This window comes from Entelurus aequoreus, linkage group LG10, assembly GCF_033978785.1.
Source record: "Entelurus aequoreus isolate RoL-2023_Sb linkage group LG10, RoL_Eaeq_v1.1, whole genome shotgun sequence".
NCBI lineage: Eukaryota > Metazoa > Chordata > Actinopteri > Syngnathiformes > Syngnathidae > Entelurus > Entelurus aequoreus.
Window position 1 is genome coordinate 24550817 of NC_084740.1, and position 22056 is coordinate 24572872.

Sequence of the window (22056 nt, forward strand, 5' to 3'; positions counted from 1 at the left end):
TTTGTGTGCTTGCCGAAGGACTGGATCCAGCCGGGTGAACAGCTGCTTCGCTTTTAGACACGCCCCAAATGAGCTGCTCCACCTGCACTACTACAGTACTGACACATATCTGTCGCTTTCTGATTAGACGCTGTCAGACAGGCACACCCGATGACAATGAATGGACAAGAAAACATTTATTTATAAAAATACAAAATATCCCTCTTACTTTACACGAGAAAAAAAGTGTTTGCATACCTGCTTATGAATTCATGTTAAATAATCACACACTGTTGTACTAATCATCGTCGAATTCAAAGGTAGGAGCAAATATTCTACGGAATCTCTGGGTGGATGTAGGTGGCATGTTTGGATGCCGCCGAGGCCCCCTGTGAGGTAGAGCGCACTGTTCCTGCAAGAGTAGAGCAAGAGTTGAACTGCAGTTATTAAAATGCAATGGCTGCATACTATACTTGAAGTACAAGTTAAAGTACAGTATTCTACTAATATATACAGTCACCCAAGCTCAAAAACACTAGCACCTGTTACTTGAGATGAAGGGGTTAATTCTCAGGGTGGAGAGGAAATGTTTTGTTCTTGGAATGACAAAAAAAAAAAACAGCTGCAGATATTGTCATGCCTCTGAATAGTCAACCTTTCACCTGATTTGTCAAATGCTTAGTCAAAGATGTGGACATAAGACTTGAAAGGGTCCATAAGTGTTTAGCAGGCGTTCTCTTTCGACTTGTAATGTATTAACACACACGCTAATAGTGATGTTTGCGTACTGATTATGTATGCAGCTTCACTCATCTTATCTGATGTGTGTGTGTAATGTGTTCCTGGCCCCCCACGTCCTGCACTTGCAAGCCCGTCAGCTGAATGGTGACTGATTGGTTTCTCACTATTGAGCAATTAACTTACCGTGTCGCTGGACGAATTAGCGAACGAGGGCGCTAAGCGAATGCCCCTTAGAGAGGCTTCCAGCTGCTGCGGGGGCAGGAAAAAGTTGGGGACCGAGCTTTGAGCGAAGAGTTAAACTAAAAACAAGACATAATGGAATCCTACAAGTGTCTCAAAGATAGACAATCACAGTTAAGGATACACTTGGAGTCTGGGGTTGTCGGCCTGCACAGCCTCATTGGGCAATGACCCAGCATCACCCTCCATGTTGGCATTGACAGTTTGCAACGTTACATCCTGGTCGCTGTCTGTGTCTGATGTCTCTTCTGCTAAATCGTCAAAACTGTCACTGGCGTGGCTTTGGCTCGCCTCTCCTGCGTCTTTCCTGTTGGATTCCGGTCTTTCATTTTGACTTTTATCTTCGTTATCCTGACTCAGTTCAGCCTCTGGGCACTCGGAGGCAATTGAAACAGAGTCTGACACGATGCTATTCCAAGGACTGGTCTTATCCGTCAAAGTTGTCAACTCGTTCAAATGCCTCGGCTCCATGACAAATTCCTCGTAATCTTCCTCGTCATCCTCACTACTGCATGGTGATCTACATGCTTCACTGCCCGTGTCTTCTGTTTCTACCTCGGGCATGTTCTGTGCGACAAGGCCTGCAGACGTTGTTGGACAAGATGTGGATTCCTGGGAAAACATGCAAGGGTCGCATGGACTGGAGATGATCTCCAGAACAATGCCTGAGGTCTTGTCTTTGGTGGGAGAAGATGTTGAGTTGCTGTGGAGGACGGTGGAAGTTGGTTGTCGGCATTGACCTACAAGACCAAATAGTAGGTGAGCAAATAAATTAAGTAGATCCCTGCATATTTGCAGTTCATCATTGTTTGTTGATTTCTTTTATTTTTCTTTGAATCATGATTTTTTTCCCCAGGCAACGTAAAGGGGACCTACAATGAATTTAATATACATTTAAAACGCTTTCTTGTGTTCCAGATAATACGTATTGGATATGCTTTGGTGTACATTTTACTCCGCAGTCCCTTTGGTAATCCGTTTTTTCAGTGTGTCTGCAAGATGTTTGATTCTGTAGGGCTACCCAGATTGCAAATGAAACCATGCCCCACCCACTTCAAAAGAATCATCATTTATCTTTGGAAAATGTAAAGTTTAAATATATATCTTGAAGTTGCCACCACAATTTTTTTTTCAGACACGGTCGAAAATAAACTCCAAAAACATTATGTAGATTCACCCGGGCACACCATTAGGTACACCTGTACAAGTGTCGATCAATTCAAAGAGTGCATAAAATAGCTGTTTTTAGCAGCAATAATGTCACTGCATGTCGCACATCAGTATTATTATACACATGCCACGATAAGATAAAAATAATACTTTATCTTACCTTTTTTGTGTTTGGACTTAAGCAGAGGGGGAAGAGTTCCTTGCCCTATGGTTTAGAACTCTACTTAATGTCTAAACAAGTGCTTCCACCTTGCAGTGATGTCACTGCGCAGCCAGAATGCAAAACCCAGCGAACAGAGGCATCCAAAACTGTGTGCAAACTCATGGAAAAAAAATGCATCAACCTTATGATTTGACGCTTTGGCATTGATGAGTATCCAACATTGTAACAACATTATAAGTCAGAAAAGACAAAATTCATATTAGGTCCCCTTTAAAAGTAAAGTAGTTTAATGGCACTATTTGCAGGAGACAAGAGTGCTGCAGCTATGAATCCAGGAGAGGGCGGTGTCTCAAAAGTCAATTTACTCAACATTTTACAGCAGGAAACTGTTGAACTGTAATTGTTTCTTCATCCGTAAAACTCAATTCTAAATGTGTCTAAAAAAAGTTTAAGACATATTATAGGCAAGGTCACCTTAATCTTAAGACTACCCTTCAATATATAAATCTGTAATCAATTTAGATTAAGTTTAGAGTATAAAAATTACTTTTTATAGGGGTGCGTCCATTATTCTGTTTCGCTGGGTGTCTTGGAATGTAACCCCCACAAATAGTGGGAATCTACCATGAAAGGTAGATGATCTACAGTAATGCACATTATTGTGAGTACAGATGCATTGGAATAATATAATTATTTCATCGCTGTTTAGAGTAACACGCTGCAGGACTTTTTGGAGGGTTTCAGGAACTACAATACTGTCCGCAGTATGTCTGAGGGAACAATCAAGTTCAGACACTCACCGTTGTGGACTTGTTGGGATGGAAGATGTAGCTCATTTTCCTTACGGGTGTCTTTCTCGTGAAGACAGTCCCGTTCCCTTGTGGGCGAAAAATCACGTTTACCCATCTTACTGTAGAAATATTGGTTGATTTTGTCCAGCTCGCTCAGATTCTTCCTGGGTAAGGAAGTTGAATTGATTGTGATTCTTTGAAAGAAGTGATGTTGCGCTGAGATACCTGAGTGTTGAAAAGACCACAGAGCGGGGAAGGTTGATGTCGCTGCTGTTGCTGTTGCTACAGACCAAATGAGTCTCAGTTTGTTCCTGAAGACTCTGATGATGAAGACGCACTTTCTGCATGTGCTCTTGGTGACGGTCGCTCTCACTAGAGATTGCACCGCAAAATAGTTTTTAACATATTAAACTGTTAATTGAATGTATCGTGGGAGGATACTATGTTGTGTTGTGCATACGTTTTGAGAAATAGTCTGCCCATGTGGTCAGGCGATGAGATGTGCTGCTCAGGGTATCGGCTGATGTGAGAAGGAAAGATGTTGTACGTGGCACTTGTCTGGTAGCTGCATGGTGCAGCCTGGGATAAATCCTGGGAGGGAAACACGTGTTAATACAATGACAATTTATTCTACAGTAGCACTGAATCTTTGTCTTACACTTGAGTTTTGGCCATCTTTGTCACTGGAAGCTTTTCTCTGCCCACGCAAGTTTTGGACCCGCTTGAGTGGTGTGATGGAGACTTTGAGCTGACCATTACACTGACCATTGAAATCCATGACATTGTACCAGCCGCATACTGACTGGAACCCAGACTGCAAAGGGGACAGGTGTACAGAGGCAAACCCAATCACCTGTTCCACTTCTTTTGACAAAAAAAACAAAACAAAGAGTAAATAAAATAAATGCATTTTCATTTTAAAATACTAAAATAATAAACCTGCCTCCTCTGCTGTCTTTATGCCAAACTTTGAACACCAGGCTTTGCTCTGGATCAATTAGCAGCTGCTTGGAAAGCCTGACGAAAAACAAGTATTGGTCCACTGAACATACAACAGGAGTCGACTATCTGTCATTTCTGGAGAATAGTGCTAACCGGCATTTATGCTGATGGTTCCAGGTGGCGCAGTTTGTGTTGGCCACCACAGCTGTGGACACTGGTTCTGCAGAGTCAGCAGTGATGTATGAGACACAGAGACATGACGCTCCTTCACTGCTCCCAGATTTCGGACAATCTAACAACAATGATGGCACAAGTGTAAAAAAAAGTATTTTTATATTGGAGAGCTTAATATCCTTATTTGCATCAGCAGCACCAAACTGCACCTTAAGAGAGAGATCACAGTTTAGGCTCACCTTTCAGATTAATGTGCATGGCCCTGTCCACTGCAATTTCCACCAGGAAGGAATCTTCCTCACTAATTTTGGACGGCTGAGGTATAGCGACATGTGCAGTTGTTTCACTCGAGTTGATCGGGCTTTCCAAATCGGATATTTTTGGAGGGGAAGGTGGGGGCGTACGATGTGGCGGCTCTGTCGCCTGTAATAAGATCTCTTCCTGGCTGTCAGAGTCCGCCTGGTTGTCTTCTACAGTCGGCGCACGGCCTACCGTCAGGCTGATGTGCACCCTCAGAGCGGCACCCTGCAGGTCCATCGCCGAGCGTCTGAACAGTGGATACACTCCTAGAAAACCAGAATACATAAATCTAGCTGTGCCAAATAATTACAATAAAGCCTTCAGAAATATCACATACCGCTGAGAGCCAACTTCTGCTGGTGGGTCTTTGCAAGGGAGGACAGACCAATAAAAGCAGAACCCACCAGGCGGTCAGTGTCACGGGGCCGCTGGCTTTTGTCCTTCTGGAAAGCAACCCATACCTGAACCTCCAGCCGCTCCTCTTGAAGGTACCACAACAAAGGCTGGGAGCTCATCAGCTCAACAGTGCGACTTCCTTGGAAGGTCACGGTGGCCTCGCTGCCCTCAGTCACACACGGGTGTTTCATCTGCGAGCAGACGGCCTCCTGCTCGTAGAATTTGTAGCGAAAGTAGCAGTATGTGGATCGCTGTAGCTCCTCATGTCCCGGCAGGAGCAAGCAGTGGACAGGGATCCAAACCCTGGGCATGGAAAAGGTCAAGGATATTTTCCTTGTGTGGTGTTCCCAGTCTCCCTGTTCGTTAAGCCATTCATTGTCATTCTGGATCTGAGGCAGCTCCCAGCCCAAAGCCACAGCAGCCCTAATGACCCGTTCCCGCTCGGAGTGGTGGGAAAAGGCGACTGAGATCTCAAGGCCGCCAATCAGCGTGTGCTGAGTTTGTGTGGATTCCAGGGGCGTGTAGACCCCAAACCAGCCTGAAATACCTTGATGCACAGAAAATCAACACAACTATAGAATATTTGTGTGGGGGAAAAAAATCCATCACGCAGTGCGAGTGAGTGGAGTGGATCTCACCTGTTGTTTTCCGGAGGAGATCAAGCAGCGGAATTTTCACTGTGCCCAAAATCACATTTGGAGGGTTGAAAGTATTGCCTGGAAAAAATAAATGACAGATTATAATGCAAGACGATTAACATACTTTTAAAGGAGTGGTTTGCAAACTTTATACAAATGCCTAGTGCAGTGGTTCTCAAACTGTGGTACATGTACCACTAGTTGTACGTGGGCACCATTTAATGGTACGCCAAAGAATCACTTTATTAAAGTACAGTGTTTTATTTTCCTACATATAAACACAGTGTTACTGTTCAAACTGTGTGTAATGTTACAGTGGCCATAACATATAAATATACTTCTGCCTTGTTTTTAATTAATACTCAAACTGTATTTTAATGTTGGTCATTATGGTGGTACTCAGAAAGCCAAGATTTTTCTGAGGTGGTACTTGGTCAAAAAAGTTTGAGAACCACTGGCCTAGAATTTTTAAGGATACAACCCATCCTCTTCTAGTTTTTAAGCATGTAAATTGGTTATACTTGTATAGCGCTTTTCTACCTTCAAGGTAGTCAAAGCATTTTGACACTATTTTCACATTCTCCCACACATTCAAACACTGAGCCATGCAAGGCTCTAACCCGAACCATCAGGAGCAAAAGTGAACGGATGTGACTAGGATGACTTAACTACGCTTGTATGTAACACACACGTACCGGTACATGCATTAGATGTGTGTGTGGTCAGTAAATTATAGTGATTTAGCAAAGTTTAGTTGTCATTGAATGTATATTCTATCATAAGAACATCATGACTGCAATTTGATATTTGCTTCCGCCAGACAAATTCCTCAGACCAACATGCAATTTTTTTTAAACATAATCAGTAATTACGAAACAAATAAAAACTTTAAAAATATTTACAGTATGTTCTGTTAAACCAATCATGGTAACATAAACCAGCATGGGGTGTTATTTTTAGTACAAACAAAGAAACTTTGAGCAAGTTGCAAACTTGCAACCCATTACTTTTAAAATTATGATTTAGATCTTACCAGAAAAAGGTGAATAATACAGAGATAGTCTGCTATAAACACCTCAAGGAGGCAGCGAAGGCTCTCTTTGGAAGGAAAAGATGTTGAGCTGCTATAAAGGACGTTTAAAACTAAAGACAAGTGTTATTGAACCTTTGCGGTTGTCTCTATTCCAAACAGTGAAGATGGCAAAAGCTTCTGCCAGCTGCTCGGCCAGACTGAAGGTCTCCCCGCCGCTCTTGTGAACGAGCATGTCGCAGCAAACCTCTGTGTGGTAGTTATACTCTGGGCAGAAGGTCCTGGCAGTCAAACGGGTGCACCTTTGCTCTTCCTCGGGCAAGAAGGACAACTGGACGGTGACGTAGGAGTTCACTCCAACGACAGCAAAGTAACTGTACCTCTCGTCGTGTTGGGATATAACTCTGCAGTGCAAATTCACACCAGCAAGATAAGAAATTCAAAGATGTTTGGAGCGCTATATAAAAAGGACACTGGGAAAGTACCTGGCTGCTGCCTGCAAACCAGAACCTCTGTGCACTTGAACCACCAGTGTCACCACATTAGAGGCAGCTCCTCTGCCAGTCTGCACATCAGCTTTCACGGGACGGCACTTGTACCGGATGCACACATCTAGCAGGCCTGAAGAAACGCACACGCAAGGGTACTAACATTTGCTAAATACCATGCAAGTGAAAGTGTTGATCTGGAAGCGTGCTTACCAGACGGCTGAGGCTGGTGCATCAAGGTGTTGTCTGCCCTCGGTAGCAGAGGCAAAGAAAACATCTGGGCCTTATCACCAAGCTGTCCCTGCATTGTGACTATGGCACACAACTTGGAGAGGGGGAGAATTCCCTTGGCCACTAGCTGGTCTCTGACATTCGGGTAATAGTATCTGTAAGAAAATAAACAAGCTGACAGAATTGCCTAATTACAGTAGCCTGGCATTGTAAGACACTTTTACATTTCACAAAACAAATTGCAATTATGGAAAACAAATTCATCAAAGACAAAACAATTTACAATTAGACAAAACCAATTTATCAAAATATAAAACTATTCACAAATTAGCAAAAGACAATTTGTACAAAAAACTTGGTTGTCAAACTGTGATTTTGGACATTCCCTTTCCGGTTTGTGCATATGAAAATTGTTTTGTCTTTTGTTAATTTGGTTTGTGAAATTGACTCTTCTCTCTGGCTGTCAAGAAAGGCGGACACTTCCCTCTCTTCTTTCTTATCTTCCCTGCTTTTGCTTTTTTGTCTTGAATTTTGGAGTCTCTTTTTGCACTGCTGTCCAAAATCTAAACAATAGAATTGATGGACTGGCTTCCCAACGAAATTGACAAGATCTTCACGATGAGATGTTCAGTTTTGGAGGAACCTTTTCGGACATGTTGTAATGAGAAAATGGAAATATGTGATGTATTGTATTGTAAATGTATGCATGTTCGAAATTAACTTAAAACAACAACAACAACCTGTCTGTCTTTACGGAACATTTGTTGCTGCATTCACAATTGGAGAAATGGAGGGTTGTGTGCCTGGCGACTCTTTTTGTCGAAGACATCGACATCTACTGTATTTGGAACTATGATAACAGCTCATTTGCTGTTCGGATTGTGTGTTGCCTTTGTGTATTGAAAAATTCGTAAGACGATGGCAGCCGTTGAAGGTAGACAGAAGTTGACCGTCATTATAATGAGATGGGCAGTTGATGGGATAGGCAAGGCTGTAGGCACTCAAACCATTTTAAACTAATTTGCAAACTGGATAACATCTCGGAGAAGCTTTCTTCTCTGCAAGGCCAAATTAATTTGAGGACCAGAACGGACAATTAAATAGACGAGCTATTAAAACACATCTGATCACCCTAACCAAAACAATCATTATCTATATTATTGCGCCCTCGCACCGGCCTTGACATTGTAAGGACGCTGTGGTGAGATGCTCCTGACATCTTTTCCCCTATCCCTAAAGGACTCTGACATGTTATCAAGATGCCACTCTGAGGCACAAGGCTGTGATGCCGAACGGAGCGACTTCCAGGCTCATGTACACACATGCATCTATGGATACTACAATACAGACACACAGACACACAAACATATACACACACACCCCCCATCCCAAGCCTTCGCCACTTCATCCCCTCGACCACAAAGGTGCGCTGTGTGTTGACTGCTGATGTGGCAGGCTGTCTGCGCTGGAACATCTTTGTTTTTGTATGTCGTAATGTGTGCTTATGTTTGCCGAGGATTTTCTCCTAGTCCCACAGTGCCCTTCCTACAGTATCATAGTTTGGGATTGGCTTTTTTTTCTCTCCCTCTTCTTGTTTTTCATTCTCGGATCTTTTACGCCCATGTGGCAAGCCATCAGTGTTCCGCTCTTGTTCACCTCTGTTTTTTGGACGGGTTGACTGTAAACACATTTCGCAGTACTTTTCAAATGCAGTGACAAACAAAGCATGTTCTTCTTCCAATTGTTTTGTCTTTTATTAATTTAATTTGTGAAATTTTGAATTGTTCTGTATTTTGTTCATTTGGTTTGTGTAATTGCATGTTGTTTTGTCTTTTGTCAATTTATTGTATGTAATTGTAAGTTGGTTTATTTTTGTCAATTTGTTTACTTCTCTGCTTAGGCTGCTGCCCCCGCGGAAGAAAATGGATGGATGGATGGATGTTTTGTTTATTAGTAGGTTTTTTGGGCCTTTGTTAATTTGGTGTGCGTAATTGGAAGTTGTTTGGTCTTTTGTTAATTCATTTTAGCAATTGTTTGTTATGTTGTCTTCTGTTAGTTTTTTCGATAATTTTAAATTGTGTTGTCTTTGGGTAATTTGGTTTGTGTAATTGTAAGTTGTTTTGTATTTTGTTAAATTAGTTTGTGTAGTTGTAAGTTGTTTTGTCTTTTGTTAGTTGTGGTGTCTTTTATTCATTAATTTTCTGTCATTTTAAATTGTGTTGTTATCTGGTAATTTGGTTTGTGTAATTGTAAGTTGTTTTGTATTTTGTTAAATTAGTTTGTGTAGTTGTAAGTTGTTTTGTCTTTTGTTAGTTGTGGTGTCTCTTATTAATTCATTTTCTGTCATTTTAAATTGTGTTGTTATCTGGTAATTTGGTTTGTGTAATTGTAAGTTGTTTTGTATTTTGTTAAATTAGTTTGTGTAGTTGTAAGTTGTTTTGTCTTTTGTTAGTTGTGGTGTCTTTTATTAATTCATTTTCTGTCATTTTAAATTGTGTTGTTATCTGGTAATTTGGTTTGTGTAATTGTAATTTGTTTCATGAGATGTTTAAGTGTTTTGCCCTTCCAGGCCACCGTATTTGGAACTTGCGGATGTTTTTTTTCACTTTATTTGCTTATAGCACATTGTAGAAATGAAATAAAACCACAACCTAAAAGCAGAAATTTAGAAAATAGATCAAACAGACAATAAAGACAAAATGTAGACATTATGATATGAACAACCTCTTAATAACATAAACATCCTGTCTTATATATATTGTATATATATATATAAATTGTATATATATATATATATATATATATATATATATATATATATCTTTTATTTTTCTAGCCTTTTTACAAAATGTTAAAACATTGTAAACATCAAAGTGGCCCCTCGCATCTTTAGATTTTTTAGTACGCAACCTTGGCTACAAATAGCAGGAAAACACTGCCTCAACGGCTACAAACCTGCACCACACTTCAAAATGGACACCCCCTCCGCTGCTCAGGCCTTGGATTGAAAGAGAGCTGAGCAGCAGCTTCTGGACTGGGACCCCCTCAGGAGCCAAAAGCACGTGTGTCTCTGTATGGCCAAATGCTGGGTCAGGAACACAGAGAGTGGTAGTGGTACGAAAAGGCCTCAGGTTGGTGTCTGTTGGAGATAAGATACTACGGTATGACAGACAACTGTAAAAGAGAAATCTAAGCAAAGTGCATTACAATGCTCATCCAGGGCTGCGTCGATTTCTGCACCTTCCTGACAAGGGAAACTGTACTGGACGTAACAGTCAGCCTCACCCCACACCGTTGATTGGAGCGGTGTCAGCCCAGAGACCTTCTCTACCTTAATCATAAACACATGCTCTTTCATTGCTCGTGCTTGCGCTGGAGTCACCTAGGGGAGAAACAGGAAGTGTGAAAGTAAAAGCAATACTTAAACACTAACATTGCAACTGAGCATGCACAGTATGGGGAAAAAAAAGACAACCATTGCGCCACCGACCTTTCCTGGTGGATGAGGCTGGTGATCAAGCAGATGCACCGGTCTCACGGGGCAGCCCAGTGACTGGATTTCGTCTTCTCTGGTGCGCTGCAGAGCGAGTACCTGCTCGAAGCGGCCCATAGCCAGAGTGACCCTGAGGTGTCCATTACAAGTGCTGGAGAACACATCCATGACTGGCAGGTAGCAGTCCACCCCTAAAACAGGGTACTGTGCCCGTAGAAGAAGGTGGGCAATCTTGGAGTCCCTGGAGAGGATGAGGAAAAGGTGGAGAGTTAGCGAGTTTGCATATCACCACTGCTAAAAAAAATCTCTAAAACACTTGCCTAAATGACATGTAGAACTGGTGGAGAGGTAGTTTGACAAGACCAAGTAGTTTCTCCTCACTAGAGCTTCCGGTTTTCTGCCACACTTCAATTACCATCACATTGTCCTTCATCCTCTCCAGTAGCTTTGTAGTCAAAGCCACAGGAGTTACCTAAAAGTCCAGAGAAAAAGCTCTTTCACATTAAAGTCCAAATTCCTGGCGTTTTAAAGGGAAATTCAGTGTGTGGGGTGTACCTGAGCAAAGTTAAAGGATGGGTTTACATGTCCCCAGCTGACCACAGACCTCGCCATCTCATCGCACCAGAAGAGCTTACAGTTGAAGTAGACGTTAACAGCCTGCATAGGCCCACAGTTGAAGTTCTTCCCGTCTGGAACCATGAGCAGCATATGCAACAAAACCTCTGGGTCTTCCTCCATCTGCTGCTGAGATCTACGAGGAGAGGCTGTGTGGGGGTTAAGATGTGGAGAGGCTACTTTGAAGCCTTTCTGCTGGCTGGGGACATTACCTGTGAAATCTTCTAAAGACTGGACAGATAAGTCCTCTGTGCAAATGCTGACACACGAGGACTCTCTTTGAGGACTGTAAACAATGTGTGGCAATGTTTCAGGAGATTCTCTGCTGTTGGCAGAAAGTTCTAGCAGCACCTACAAAACAGCACACATGGCTGAACAGACCTGAAATCAGCAGTGGCTCCACTAAGGCATTTTGTTTTACCCTGAGAAGTCCTAGTTCCTTTGTTTGGCTGTTGTCCTCCATACCATGCACTGGTAGAGCAAGAGATTGGCTGAGCTGCTTGCTCTGCAGTAGACGGCGCAGTGGATATGTGGCTTGTCCGACAAGAACCGCCTGCAAAAAGAACAGCAGTCGTTAGAACACAGGTATTATCATTTATGATCTTGTATTGTAACAGGCTCGCCTTTTTTTGGTCAATTCTTCTGGAGTAAATTTTGAAAAGGAGATCCATTGCCCACCATTCTTCAATGGCCGTTTTACTGAAGCGCACAGGAAACACGGAACACTGCTGGAACGTCACCACTTAAAATACATAAAAGTGTGGATTGTGAATCAGGTAACTTTGCCAAAAAAAAAAATTTTTTTTAAAGGCTTTTGTGGCTGATTCCAACATGTCGTACCTCCTTCTGTGACTTTACTGGAAACAACTCTGGTCGACTCCCCCTTTCCTGCAATATTTCGACCACGTCGACTGGATAAGGAAGTCTTTGGTAACGTATACTCGACAAAATATGTGCTACAAAAAAAGAAACAGTATTTTAGTTTCACGTCATTATTTCAAATACCTTTAATGCAAATGCGACTTTTTTAATGATGTTCTAACAAGGTGTGTCCAGATACAACTTTTCACTTCCGGTAAGATGCTGATATTGGAGCCCTGATTATTGGAGGATACCAATATTAATTCGATACGACACAAATCATACATATATTTTTATCATTATGCAGTGTGGAATGTTGGGCAAGGCTTGATCAAGTGAACTGTGTCAAAAGTGTCAACAAGAGATCATTGGTAGGTATGAAAAACACTAACCTATTCATTATTAACCATCTGAAATGGATTTATGTAGTCATAAAGTTAAAATTACGTTTTTTTTTGGCAACACATAGTGTCCACCACAAATGATTAAGTTAAGCTCATGACGCAGTAAATTGATGTGGACACATTTGTTAATGGAGACATTCTGAACTGAATCTATATTTATTTGATACCTGTTTACATTGACAAATGTTGTGTTTTAGACTGCAATATTGTTTGATTATTGACACTTATTACGCACGTCTAACTTGTGTACTACTGTGTGCTTAGCTGTTGTGCAGGTGCTATCTCCTAGCGCCCTGTGTATATACACACACCACTGCTTATAGGAAACCTTGGTAAACAAAGCAAGTTTTGCTTTGCATTCACTTTGTTTTGTGTGTCTGTAGCTTTTAATGTTACAAACACACAAAGTGACGCGTTCCCAGTAGAGTTTATTAACTACTTTTATAAACTATACTTTTAAACATCTAAATCCAGCATCAAGGGTAGACCTCTGACAACACACTTCTAATAAATTATTATTTAAAATTGGGCGGAAGGAGGGGGTACACCTTGGACAAGTCGCCAGGGCCAACTATATTCATTATTAATTTTATTTATTTCAGCACAAAATAATTGTATGTAAATTTATTTTTGCAGGTTTCTATGACTCTTTTCTAATGCAGTTTATTTGTTAGTACTTTTTCTAATCAGCCTGATATATGCCTAAGGTTTATGTGTTAAATAAATATTTGTGATTAACACATTGTTTCATATCATTTGACAAGGTTGTAACCTGTAAGTAGGGTAGATATCATTTTTGAGTAAGATTACCAATTTATTGTTAATATTTCAATGGGCCAGGGCTCCTCTGTAGTGAAAAAATTGGGCCCAAAGGTCAAAAAGGTTAAGAACCCCTGATATATGGCGTTTTTTGCGTTAGAGAAGTGTAGTTACAGTGGATATTTATAAAAAATAAAAATTAAAAATTAAAAAAAAGTGTGCAAAAGCGCTTTTTGAGGCCGACCCCTCACAGGCGACAGACAACAGCTCATTAGCATTAAAGCGACAGACACACCAGATGGTTCCAGATAGATCTTACTACTTAAAATACTTTAAAATCATTACAAAATGGCACCCTATAAAGCTTCACCTACCACTTTTTGTTACGTTGCAGTAAAGGAGCTTTCCCTTTGTTCACGGACTTTCTTGCAGGGAGCGTTGTGCTTTCTGTTGGGACGCTCATGGAGTCGATGCTCACATTGGCCTGTCGTATCAAGCTCAGAAACATAATCTGCTCCGGACTTAAAAGAACATCAACTTCACCCAGAGAGGGATGGAGCTCTTCAACTGGACTAGACAGCGTACCAGCAATGCAAATAATGAGTCTTTTGGCTTGATCAGACAGGTAAATATCAAGGTAAGTGAAAGACTCTTACTTGTCGCTCATCCTACACTCTGACTGTCTTAACTGATTCTTGGTCCTGGTTGAACTGTTTTTCTGCTTTTGAACGTCCACCTCTGTGTCATCTAGTCTTGAATCTGACATCTGTACAAACAGGAAGAGAAATGCATTCCCCCCAAAAAGCAAAAAGTCTATCACTGTAGGAAAAAATATGAACTACTCACAGGTGTTTTATAAAACAAATGCTCCAGCAAGCTCTGATCATACTGTGGGTCGCTGAGCTCGCTGTCTCCGCAAACACTGCTATGAGTGGACAGAGATTCAGGGTAAAGGGCTTCAACCTCACAGAGTGGTGGAGGAGGTGTCTTCAACCTGAAGACAAAGCGTCCCAGAGTCAAGGGAACTGGCTGGAAATAAGATGGGTAAAAATACAAAACGTGAAGTACCTGCCGAGGAGGAGATCCACAGCTATGTGATCCATCTCACCAGGACGGAAATCTCCTGTGACAACTTCATCTACGTGCTTGAGAGCTGACTTGCCAGGCAGGATATTTTCCAGGAACATTGTAGATGGAGAGGGCCTTAAGACATAACAAAAATACTACTAAACTACGTCTCATCGAGGGATTTCAAGCATTTTATCCATGCAACTCACATGGAGGGTGGTTGGGCGTTGTCCCTCTGCAGTGGGAGTTGGAGGTCAGTCAGAACCGGTGCAGGACCAATGTCAAATTTCAATGCTGAAACCACCATAGCGTCCCTAAGTTTGCTCCCACGTTCTAGAATAACTGATCAATTATTATCAGATTTTACTCCAGTGTTTTATTCACACATTCATTTAATATCTACAGTAGATGTATCCTAATCCCATTAAATAAATTTATCTTCACAAGCAATATTGTGTCAGTTTTTAACTCCTTTTTGTATGACATTTTTGTCAACAATTAAAAAGGGAACAAATGTTTGTTGAACATGTTAAACATATGGTGTAATTGAATGATCTGTAATGAACATGGAGAACAGGAAGGATGAAATAAGCTTGGCTTCTTCCTACTCCTTTTTGGACATGTTGGATGATGTAATCATGTGATTTTCCTCAATGTAACTTTTTAAACTTGTTGAAACAAATACACAAACAGCAGTCCGAGTACAGGGAGGAGGTAGAACATTTGGTGGAACTTTTGCATCAATGTAGATGCTGGTGGACTTCAGGAAGATCAGACACCCCCCTGCCCCAGCCACAACACTTCCTGTCTGCTGGAGAATAGGTTTTTACTTCCTCAAGAACTTGTGGCGTGCTGGATGAAATCGCTCCATCCTGGGGAACTTCGACAGATGTGTGGTGGAAACCACCCTCAGCACCAGCATTATGGTGTGGCACTGCAGCTGCACGGCTTGTCAGCGGAAGGCATTGCAGAAGGGTGGTTAAAGTTGCTCAGAAGAGGCATCTTCATCAGCAGATGCAGAAAGCAGGGCTCTATGTATCACCAACAATCACACCATCTCTCTTTGATCCCCTACCCTCAGACAGGCAGGCTGCAGAGCATCCGAAGTAGGACCACCAGACTGAGGAACAGCTTCTTTCCGGAAGCTGTTAAGACTGCTAAACTCCAATGGTGCACTATAGCAATGGATATGAATCCCCCGCGCCTCACCGACTACCACTTTTTGAGCACACGTGTCCCAACTGTGCTGAGCTGGGCTTTTATTTGGTTTAGTTTGGTATAATTGTTTTTATATCATATTTGCACTACATATCGCAAACAATTCTATTTTTCTATTCATAATGTATTCCTATTATAATGTACACTATTAATTAATGTACATATATAAATATATACATACACACACACTTTGGGCTAAATCTGAGATCTTGGGCACTAAATTTTGTGCCATCTCATGTGTTCTGGTTCCTTAAATTCTTGAAATAAACCATACCATATCTATCGAACGAGATTGGTGTGAAGAAAACTTGTTGTGACGTACCTGAGAGGATGTCATTGCTCGGTTGGGCACAGGGTTTCGGACTGGAAGGAATCACAGCCATTCCACGCTTCTCTACCAGCTTCACATTCTCTACTAGCTCATCTTTATCCACCTGGGTGGTTTGGGAAAACATGTGCTCTTTCCTTCTGGAAGCAGAAATTTAAATGAGGATTTTAATCCCATTTTAGACGTGCTAAAATAATAACAATGAGAGAAACCTTGCTGTGTTTCCTTTGCTGCAGAGCTCAGATTTTTTTTCACTGCTCGCTTTAGGATCTGCAGGCTCCACAGACGTAGTGGCCAGCGAGGAGACCTGAAGTGCTTCAGTGCTGAAATCTGCAGTTGGCGCTGAGCTGATGCTCTCATGGACCTCAACCAGGGGCTCCAAACTCAGGGACACCTACGAGTTTTAGAGAAGCAATGGAGAATGTTTATTACCAGAGCCAAGGAAGCAAAAATGTATCAACTCAACATATTGCTATTAACTTTGATGAGGGTAAAACAATATGGAATATTATTGGTTATTGTAGCAAAATTATTTGCAAATGTATATCTCAATCTCTGCATGTGTATTCAGATCCGCGTACGTGTGTTTAAAGTTGTCTGTGTGTCCCTAATCCGAAAGAGCCCTTGATAGGCTGTCTACTTACACGTGACTTTTGCGACAATTCTGCCATGTAAAATTTGAGCGTGTGCATTCACAAGTGTGTGCGTGTAATACAATCTGAGTATGCGTATCTGAGGTGTGCCTAAATTTAACCAACCACTGAAGACAACATGCAATTTAAACCAATCAGAAACAACGTACAGATGAGGCGTGCATAAGAGAGACACCAAGACCTGCCTTACGTTGTTTCTAATTGGTTTAAATTGTGTAGTGTCTTCCGTGGTTGGTTAAATGTAGGCACAGTGGATTGATGGCTTGGTCTGGGATTGGTTATTTTGATCAATCAATCAAAGTTACTCGAACTATGGCAAGATGCAAAACCAAAGTTTATTATTATGAAAATAATTGGGAGTAGTAAATGAGGAGTATAAGCGTGAGAAATTACAAGTGTGGCGTGTTGTGTGTGCAAGGGTTAAATTTGCGTGTCTGTCACGCTCAAGTGAAACTTGGCAGCTCTGAGCAAGTGTTTGAGAGTGGCCCATCGTTGTTGACTTCAACACGGCCCTCGGCCATCAGGCACATGAACAATAACTCCTAACAGTAGCTCCTTGAATTCCTTCTAAGTCTATAAAAAGATCTGTTACAGCTCTTTTTATTACCAAATATGTGTTATATGTGTGGTTTATGTTGCACGATGGCACCAAGAAAAATTCCTAGTTTGTGAACCCGTTCTCAAACAATGGCAATAAAACTATTCTGATTCTGATAACATGATCAGTGGCTGCAAGGCGCCGACTAGTGGTGAGTATAAGGAAAGGCAAGGGGGAGTTACAGACAGACAACTCTTTTTACACTTTCCAATCGCTATACAGACAGATCGAAATAACCAATCCTGGACCAAGTCATCAATGCACAGTGCCTACATTTAACCAACCACTTAAGACACTACGCAATTTAAGCCAATGAGAAACAACGCAAGGCAGGTATTGGCGTATATCTTTCATGCACCTTAACTGTACATTGTTTCTGAATGGTTTAAATTGTGCGGTGTTTTCGGTAGTTGGTTAAATTTAGGCACACATCAGATTGTATTGCACGCACGCACTTCTGAAAGCACGCGCACATGTTGTATTACACGTTCATGAATCTGGACGTGTGCGCTCAAATCTTACACGGCAGAAGTGTCGCAAAAGTCACGTGGAAGTAGATAGCCTATCGAGGGCTCTTTCTGTTTAGGGACAGACAGACAATTTAAAACATAGGTATGCGGATCGAAAACACACGTACGCGGATCTTAATACACACACTCAGATTGATATACAGACACACAAATTAGTACAAACACACGCAAATTGGATTACACACACAAATTGAGATACACTTGTGCAAATAATTTTGCTACAATAATACTTCCATAAAACGTGGACCAAAAAATATGGCACCGATTTAGGAACATTTTAATCTCATAATGAAACTCGGGGTGTCTTAAATCGAGTTTGATTTGACAATTAACCTTGCAGTCCAATCGTCGGACATTAAGTGAGTTTGACGCTATGCCAGACCCGATACGACAACCTTACTAATCTATCCAAGCTCTAAAGTGTTTCTTTCTTTATGTGTGGGTTTTAGCGTTTCTGGGGTGGAAAAAGTCACAAATAGATCTGTTTATTTGGTGGGAGAGCAATTGATAATTGATCATTTTTAATGCACATTATTGCATGTGTTCGGTAGAGCTCATTTATCCCTGACACACTCCACCGCCCTGTTCTGAGCTTAGCAATCAATGTCGAGACAGTCACTTAAAATAGCGACTTAACTACGAGGATAAAGCTTGCGAGAATAATCCATACACCCTCAACACATTTCATCTGCTTGTGTTGTTGTGAACGACATCATTGATGTAACATTAATGCATGTATAAACAGTGGTTGCAAATTGAGAGGCACTCTTTTTTTAACAGCCTCTGGTAAGGCGCCTCTTTACTTGTCAAGCTGAGAACAACAACACAGCACACTTCCCCCCCGTAACAATAATAGTGCGGTGTGCCACATACTGCGCGAACAAAATACGTTTCAAAAAAGTACTTAGCACAAGTTTAATGTACTTAAAGCACTGATTGATACATTAACAAAACTATTATGCTTTGACCTAAAATACTAGACAAACTATCCAAAGATGTATTGCATTAATAAATGTGAGGATTTTAGCATTTAATTAACAAACATTTTATTACATTTTATTTTACACAAAACGCACACACTCTATGGTGGTAACGTAAGTGTAAAAGGTAAAACAAATGAATTGAAAACAAAAAGGAAAAACTGTATTTTATTGTTTTTTATATTGCCATTGTTTTGCTCTTATTATTATTTTACTTGTTGTGGTTTATTTGTTACTAATTTATATTCAGGTTTTTTAAAACTAGATTTAAAGTTAAGTTTTGGTAGTCCAATAAATAGTCATGTTTTTAAATGTATCAATAATCATGTAATTAATCGTGATTACATTATCAATTAAAATTATCTTGATTATTATTTTTGCCATAATTGTGAAGCCTTAATATCATCCTGTTTCTTATTTATTTGAACACGCACATATTATTCCCTCTAGTTTTAGTGGCGTTAAGATGCACCCGGTGTGGAGAGAGTGGTATTGCTATTGTTTGTACTTACTTCTTTTAGTAGAAAAAATGGTTTATTTTCAATTCTAGTCAACTCTCTTTAATTAGACAGCCTTCGAATAAAATAATCTTTGCTGTAAAAGGGAGGTTCCCAATATGACAATAAGCATTGGCAGAGATAAGTGCTTGCAGTGTGCTCTTGTTATAATTACTTTATAGCATTTAGAAAAAAACATCTAATATTTGCAAGGCCGCTACTGATTTGTTACACTGGTACATGAATGAACATCACTGAAAAATAATGATATAAAAGACATAATGACTTACTTCTAACTCCCCAAGTTTCTGAGAAGTTGGCGAAAAGAGGCTGTAAAAGCCACTGATGGTGTACGACTGACAGAGACGGGCGATTTCTGTCACTTGAGCTTGAGCAATCAGCAAATGATCCTGTTTGTTCAAAACTTCCAGCGTCAATGACCCCACATCTTTTTAAGAGAGACACATGTTACATATTCGTAGTAAAAAATGCAACTTATATAAAAAGCCATCTGTGATGTTTCATACCTGCCAGATATGAGACAAACTGTTTGGTGCTAAGGTGGACCGGGAAGCGCGCGGTGGTCCTGATGTTTTTTTGCAAGGAGAGTGAAGCATCTCGTGGGTTGAAGGAGGTGCCGTTGGATGACTCTCCCCACCAGCGCAGCCTGACAAACGTCGCCAGTGGAGGGTTCAGGGTCGTCCAGAGCAGCTGACTGACCGTCACCCGCAGGAAGCAACTGAGCTGACCTTCCACCAGAGGAGGAAGGCTTGTGGAGGGCGACACATCGCTTGGGACTGTAAAGAAGGTATTTTCAACAAATACAGTTGAAGACTAAAAATAAATGAAAAATAATCTAAATAATGATCATTTGGAGAACGTTACTTCACGAGCTGCATCACAAACAGGCGCTGCCATTTAGTAGGACTTTTTGGTTAGCATTACGACCACTGGCAGTCAACCATCAGCTTGCAGGAGAAGCGATTACATTATTTAATCGACTTTGCTGAGTTGTCTTTACTACATGAATGTACTGTGGAGTGACTGCGTGTGCCATGCTTTTAAAGGGGAACTGCACTTTTTATTTTATTTTGCCTATCGTTCAGAATCATTATGAAAGACATGAAGATGTCATGTATGTTTTTTTTGCATTCATGCTTAAAATGAGCAGAATACCTAAATATTAAATGTTATTATAAATGTGCCCATTTCTACATTACACACACTTACAGCATGTATATAAAACCTGAATGGAGGTGTTTGGATGTCTTTTAAGGGTTTTATAGGCAGAATATTATGAATTTATAGGCTCCATTGGAAGCAGACTGTTGATCGCATTTATTTAATATTTAGAATATCCATCCATCCATTTGCTACCGCTTATTCCTTTCAGGGTCGCGGGGGGCGCTGTAGCCTATCTCAGCTACAATCGGGCGGAAGGCGGGGTACACCCTGGACAAGTCGCCACCTCATGGCAGGGCCAACACAGATAGACAGACAACATTCACACTCACATTAAATAAAAAAGAAAAACACATGTGTTCTTGTCTTACATAAAGACTGTGAATGAATTCTAAAAAAAAAAAAAAGCGCAGTTCCCCTTTAATTTGATTGATTATATTACCACAGTGGTAAGTACTATGATCTTCTGATGATGCCGTTAATAACCTTTGATCATTCAGTATAAAAATAATGTACTTTGAAACGAATTCTAGAATACCTCAGATTTTGCAGACGATTTTAAACCACATACTGTTGACAAATAACCACATTCACATTGAGAGCTTTTTAAAGCTGAGCCATAGTTAGCATCCTTAGGCATAATGGCATCAAATTAGGCTATTATGCTACTTGCATAAAACAATAAAATATCAACCTGCAACGTGAACACCATTTAAGTTAGAAAACATACTACTTTAAGCGCTATTACAACTACTATTACATGCACGACAACTTAGCTAGCTTGCTAACAACAAGAGCTTACCTTTCTTCTTGTAGTCCCCGACTTTGACGGACCTCAGCCTTTGGCTATTCATGCCACCACGTTGGGGATATAAAGTGCGAAAATGGCCAACAAGGCGAGCAGGACTTTGGTATGCATGTTAAATGATAGGCTGGTAAAGTAAAACATTTAAAAGGAGTGTGTGGTGGTGAAATACAAACACAAGACGTCTCTATAGCGCGCCCAACTGTTAGCTTGAATCCGGCTTCCGCTCACGGGTGCATTATGGGAAATGGAGTTTCACGGTGACAAACAGGCATTTTGCTGCCACCAGCAGATGGCAACACTTATCCTTCTTATTACCCGTCAACTTTATGTTCTAGTTGTTTCCTAATGCTGGGATTTCATGTACTTACCAGTGCATTAGCAAGTAAATAGGCAGAATACATTTATGTCAAGGTAAATAATACATTATATCACAGAAATTGTGATATAATGATATAAATAAAGTCCTCACTCGCGCAATATAAAGAATGTTGTCCACTTTTTAAGGTCAGTGTCATGTGTTTAAGGCAGTGTTTGGACAGCCGGGTGAAATGTCTCTCTTGCTTGGCAACAAATCCCACTGCAGGCCTGTGTGTTTGGTTGCCATGGGAACGAGCAGGTCGTCGAGCGTGGCAAAAGAGTTTAAAAAAACCAAAAGAACGCTGAGATGTCCGGTTGGGGGTATGTATATAGAAGACACCTGATAAGATTACTTTGATTAAAAAAAATAAAAAATGTACCATTCATCCATTTCTATCCATCCATCCATCCATTTTCTACTG

At 40.9% G+C, this 22056-nt stretch overlaps 1 protein-coding gene across 6 annotated transcripts; it reads right to left on the bottom strand.

Annotated features, from left to right (window-relative positions):
• Window positions 1-248: 248 nt before the first annotated feature.
• On the bottom strand, window positions 249-21551 carry c2cd3 (C2 domain containing 3 centriole elongation regulator). 6 transcript variants are annotated; one of them, XM_062060397.1, is made up of 34 exons: window positions 21272-21549; window positions 19815-20084; window positions 19578-19735; window positions 16242-16423; window positions 16024-16169; window positions 14693-14825; window positions 14484-14618; window positions 14262-14409; window positions 14072-14181; window positions 13790-13987; window positions 12232-12347; window positions 12015-12133; window positions 11813-11944; window positions 11604-11742; window positions 11332-11540; window positions 11097-11248; window positions 10774-11017; window positions 10491-10665; window positions 10239-10422; window positions 7266-7438; window positions 7050-7185; window positions 6700-6968; window positions 5535-5612; window positions 4838-5443; window positions 4440-4766; window positions 4180-4318; window positions 4028-4101; window positions 3743-3948; window positions 3545-3675; window positions 3310-3456; window positions 3094-3248; window positions 1085-1700; window positions 904-1000; window positions 249-391 (listed from the first exon to the last, which is right to left on the bottom strand). In XM_062060397.1, exons 1-34 carry the CDS (start codon window positions 21321-21323, stop codon window positions 278-280), a joined length of 6270 nt encoding a protein of 2089 aa, XP_061916381.1. In that variant the 5' UTR covers window positions 21324-21549; the 3' UTR covers window positions 249-277. The 6 variants fall into 6 exon arrangements, with proteins under 6 accessions (XP_061916381.1, XP_061916382.1, XP_061916378.1 ...); XM_062060398.1 differs by having other exon boundaries at window positions 3094-3170; window positions 11332-11742; window positions 21272-21551; XM_062060394.1 differs by having other exon boundaries at window positions 11332-11742; window positions 16024-16166; window positions 21272-21550.
• Between the last annotated feature and the right edge of the window lie 505 nt (window positions 21552-22056).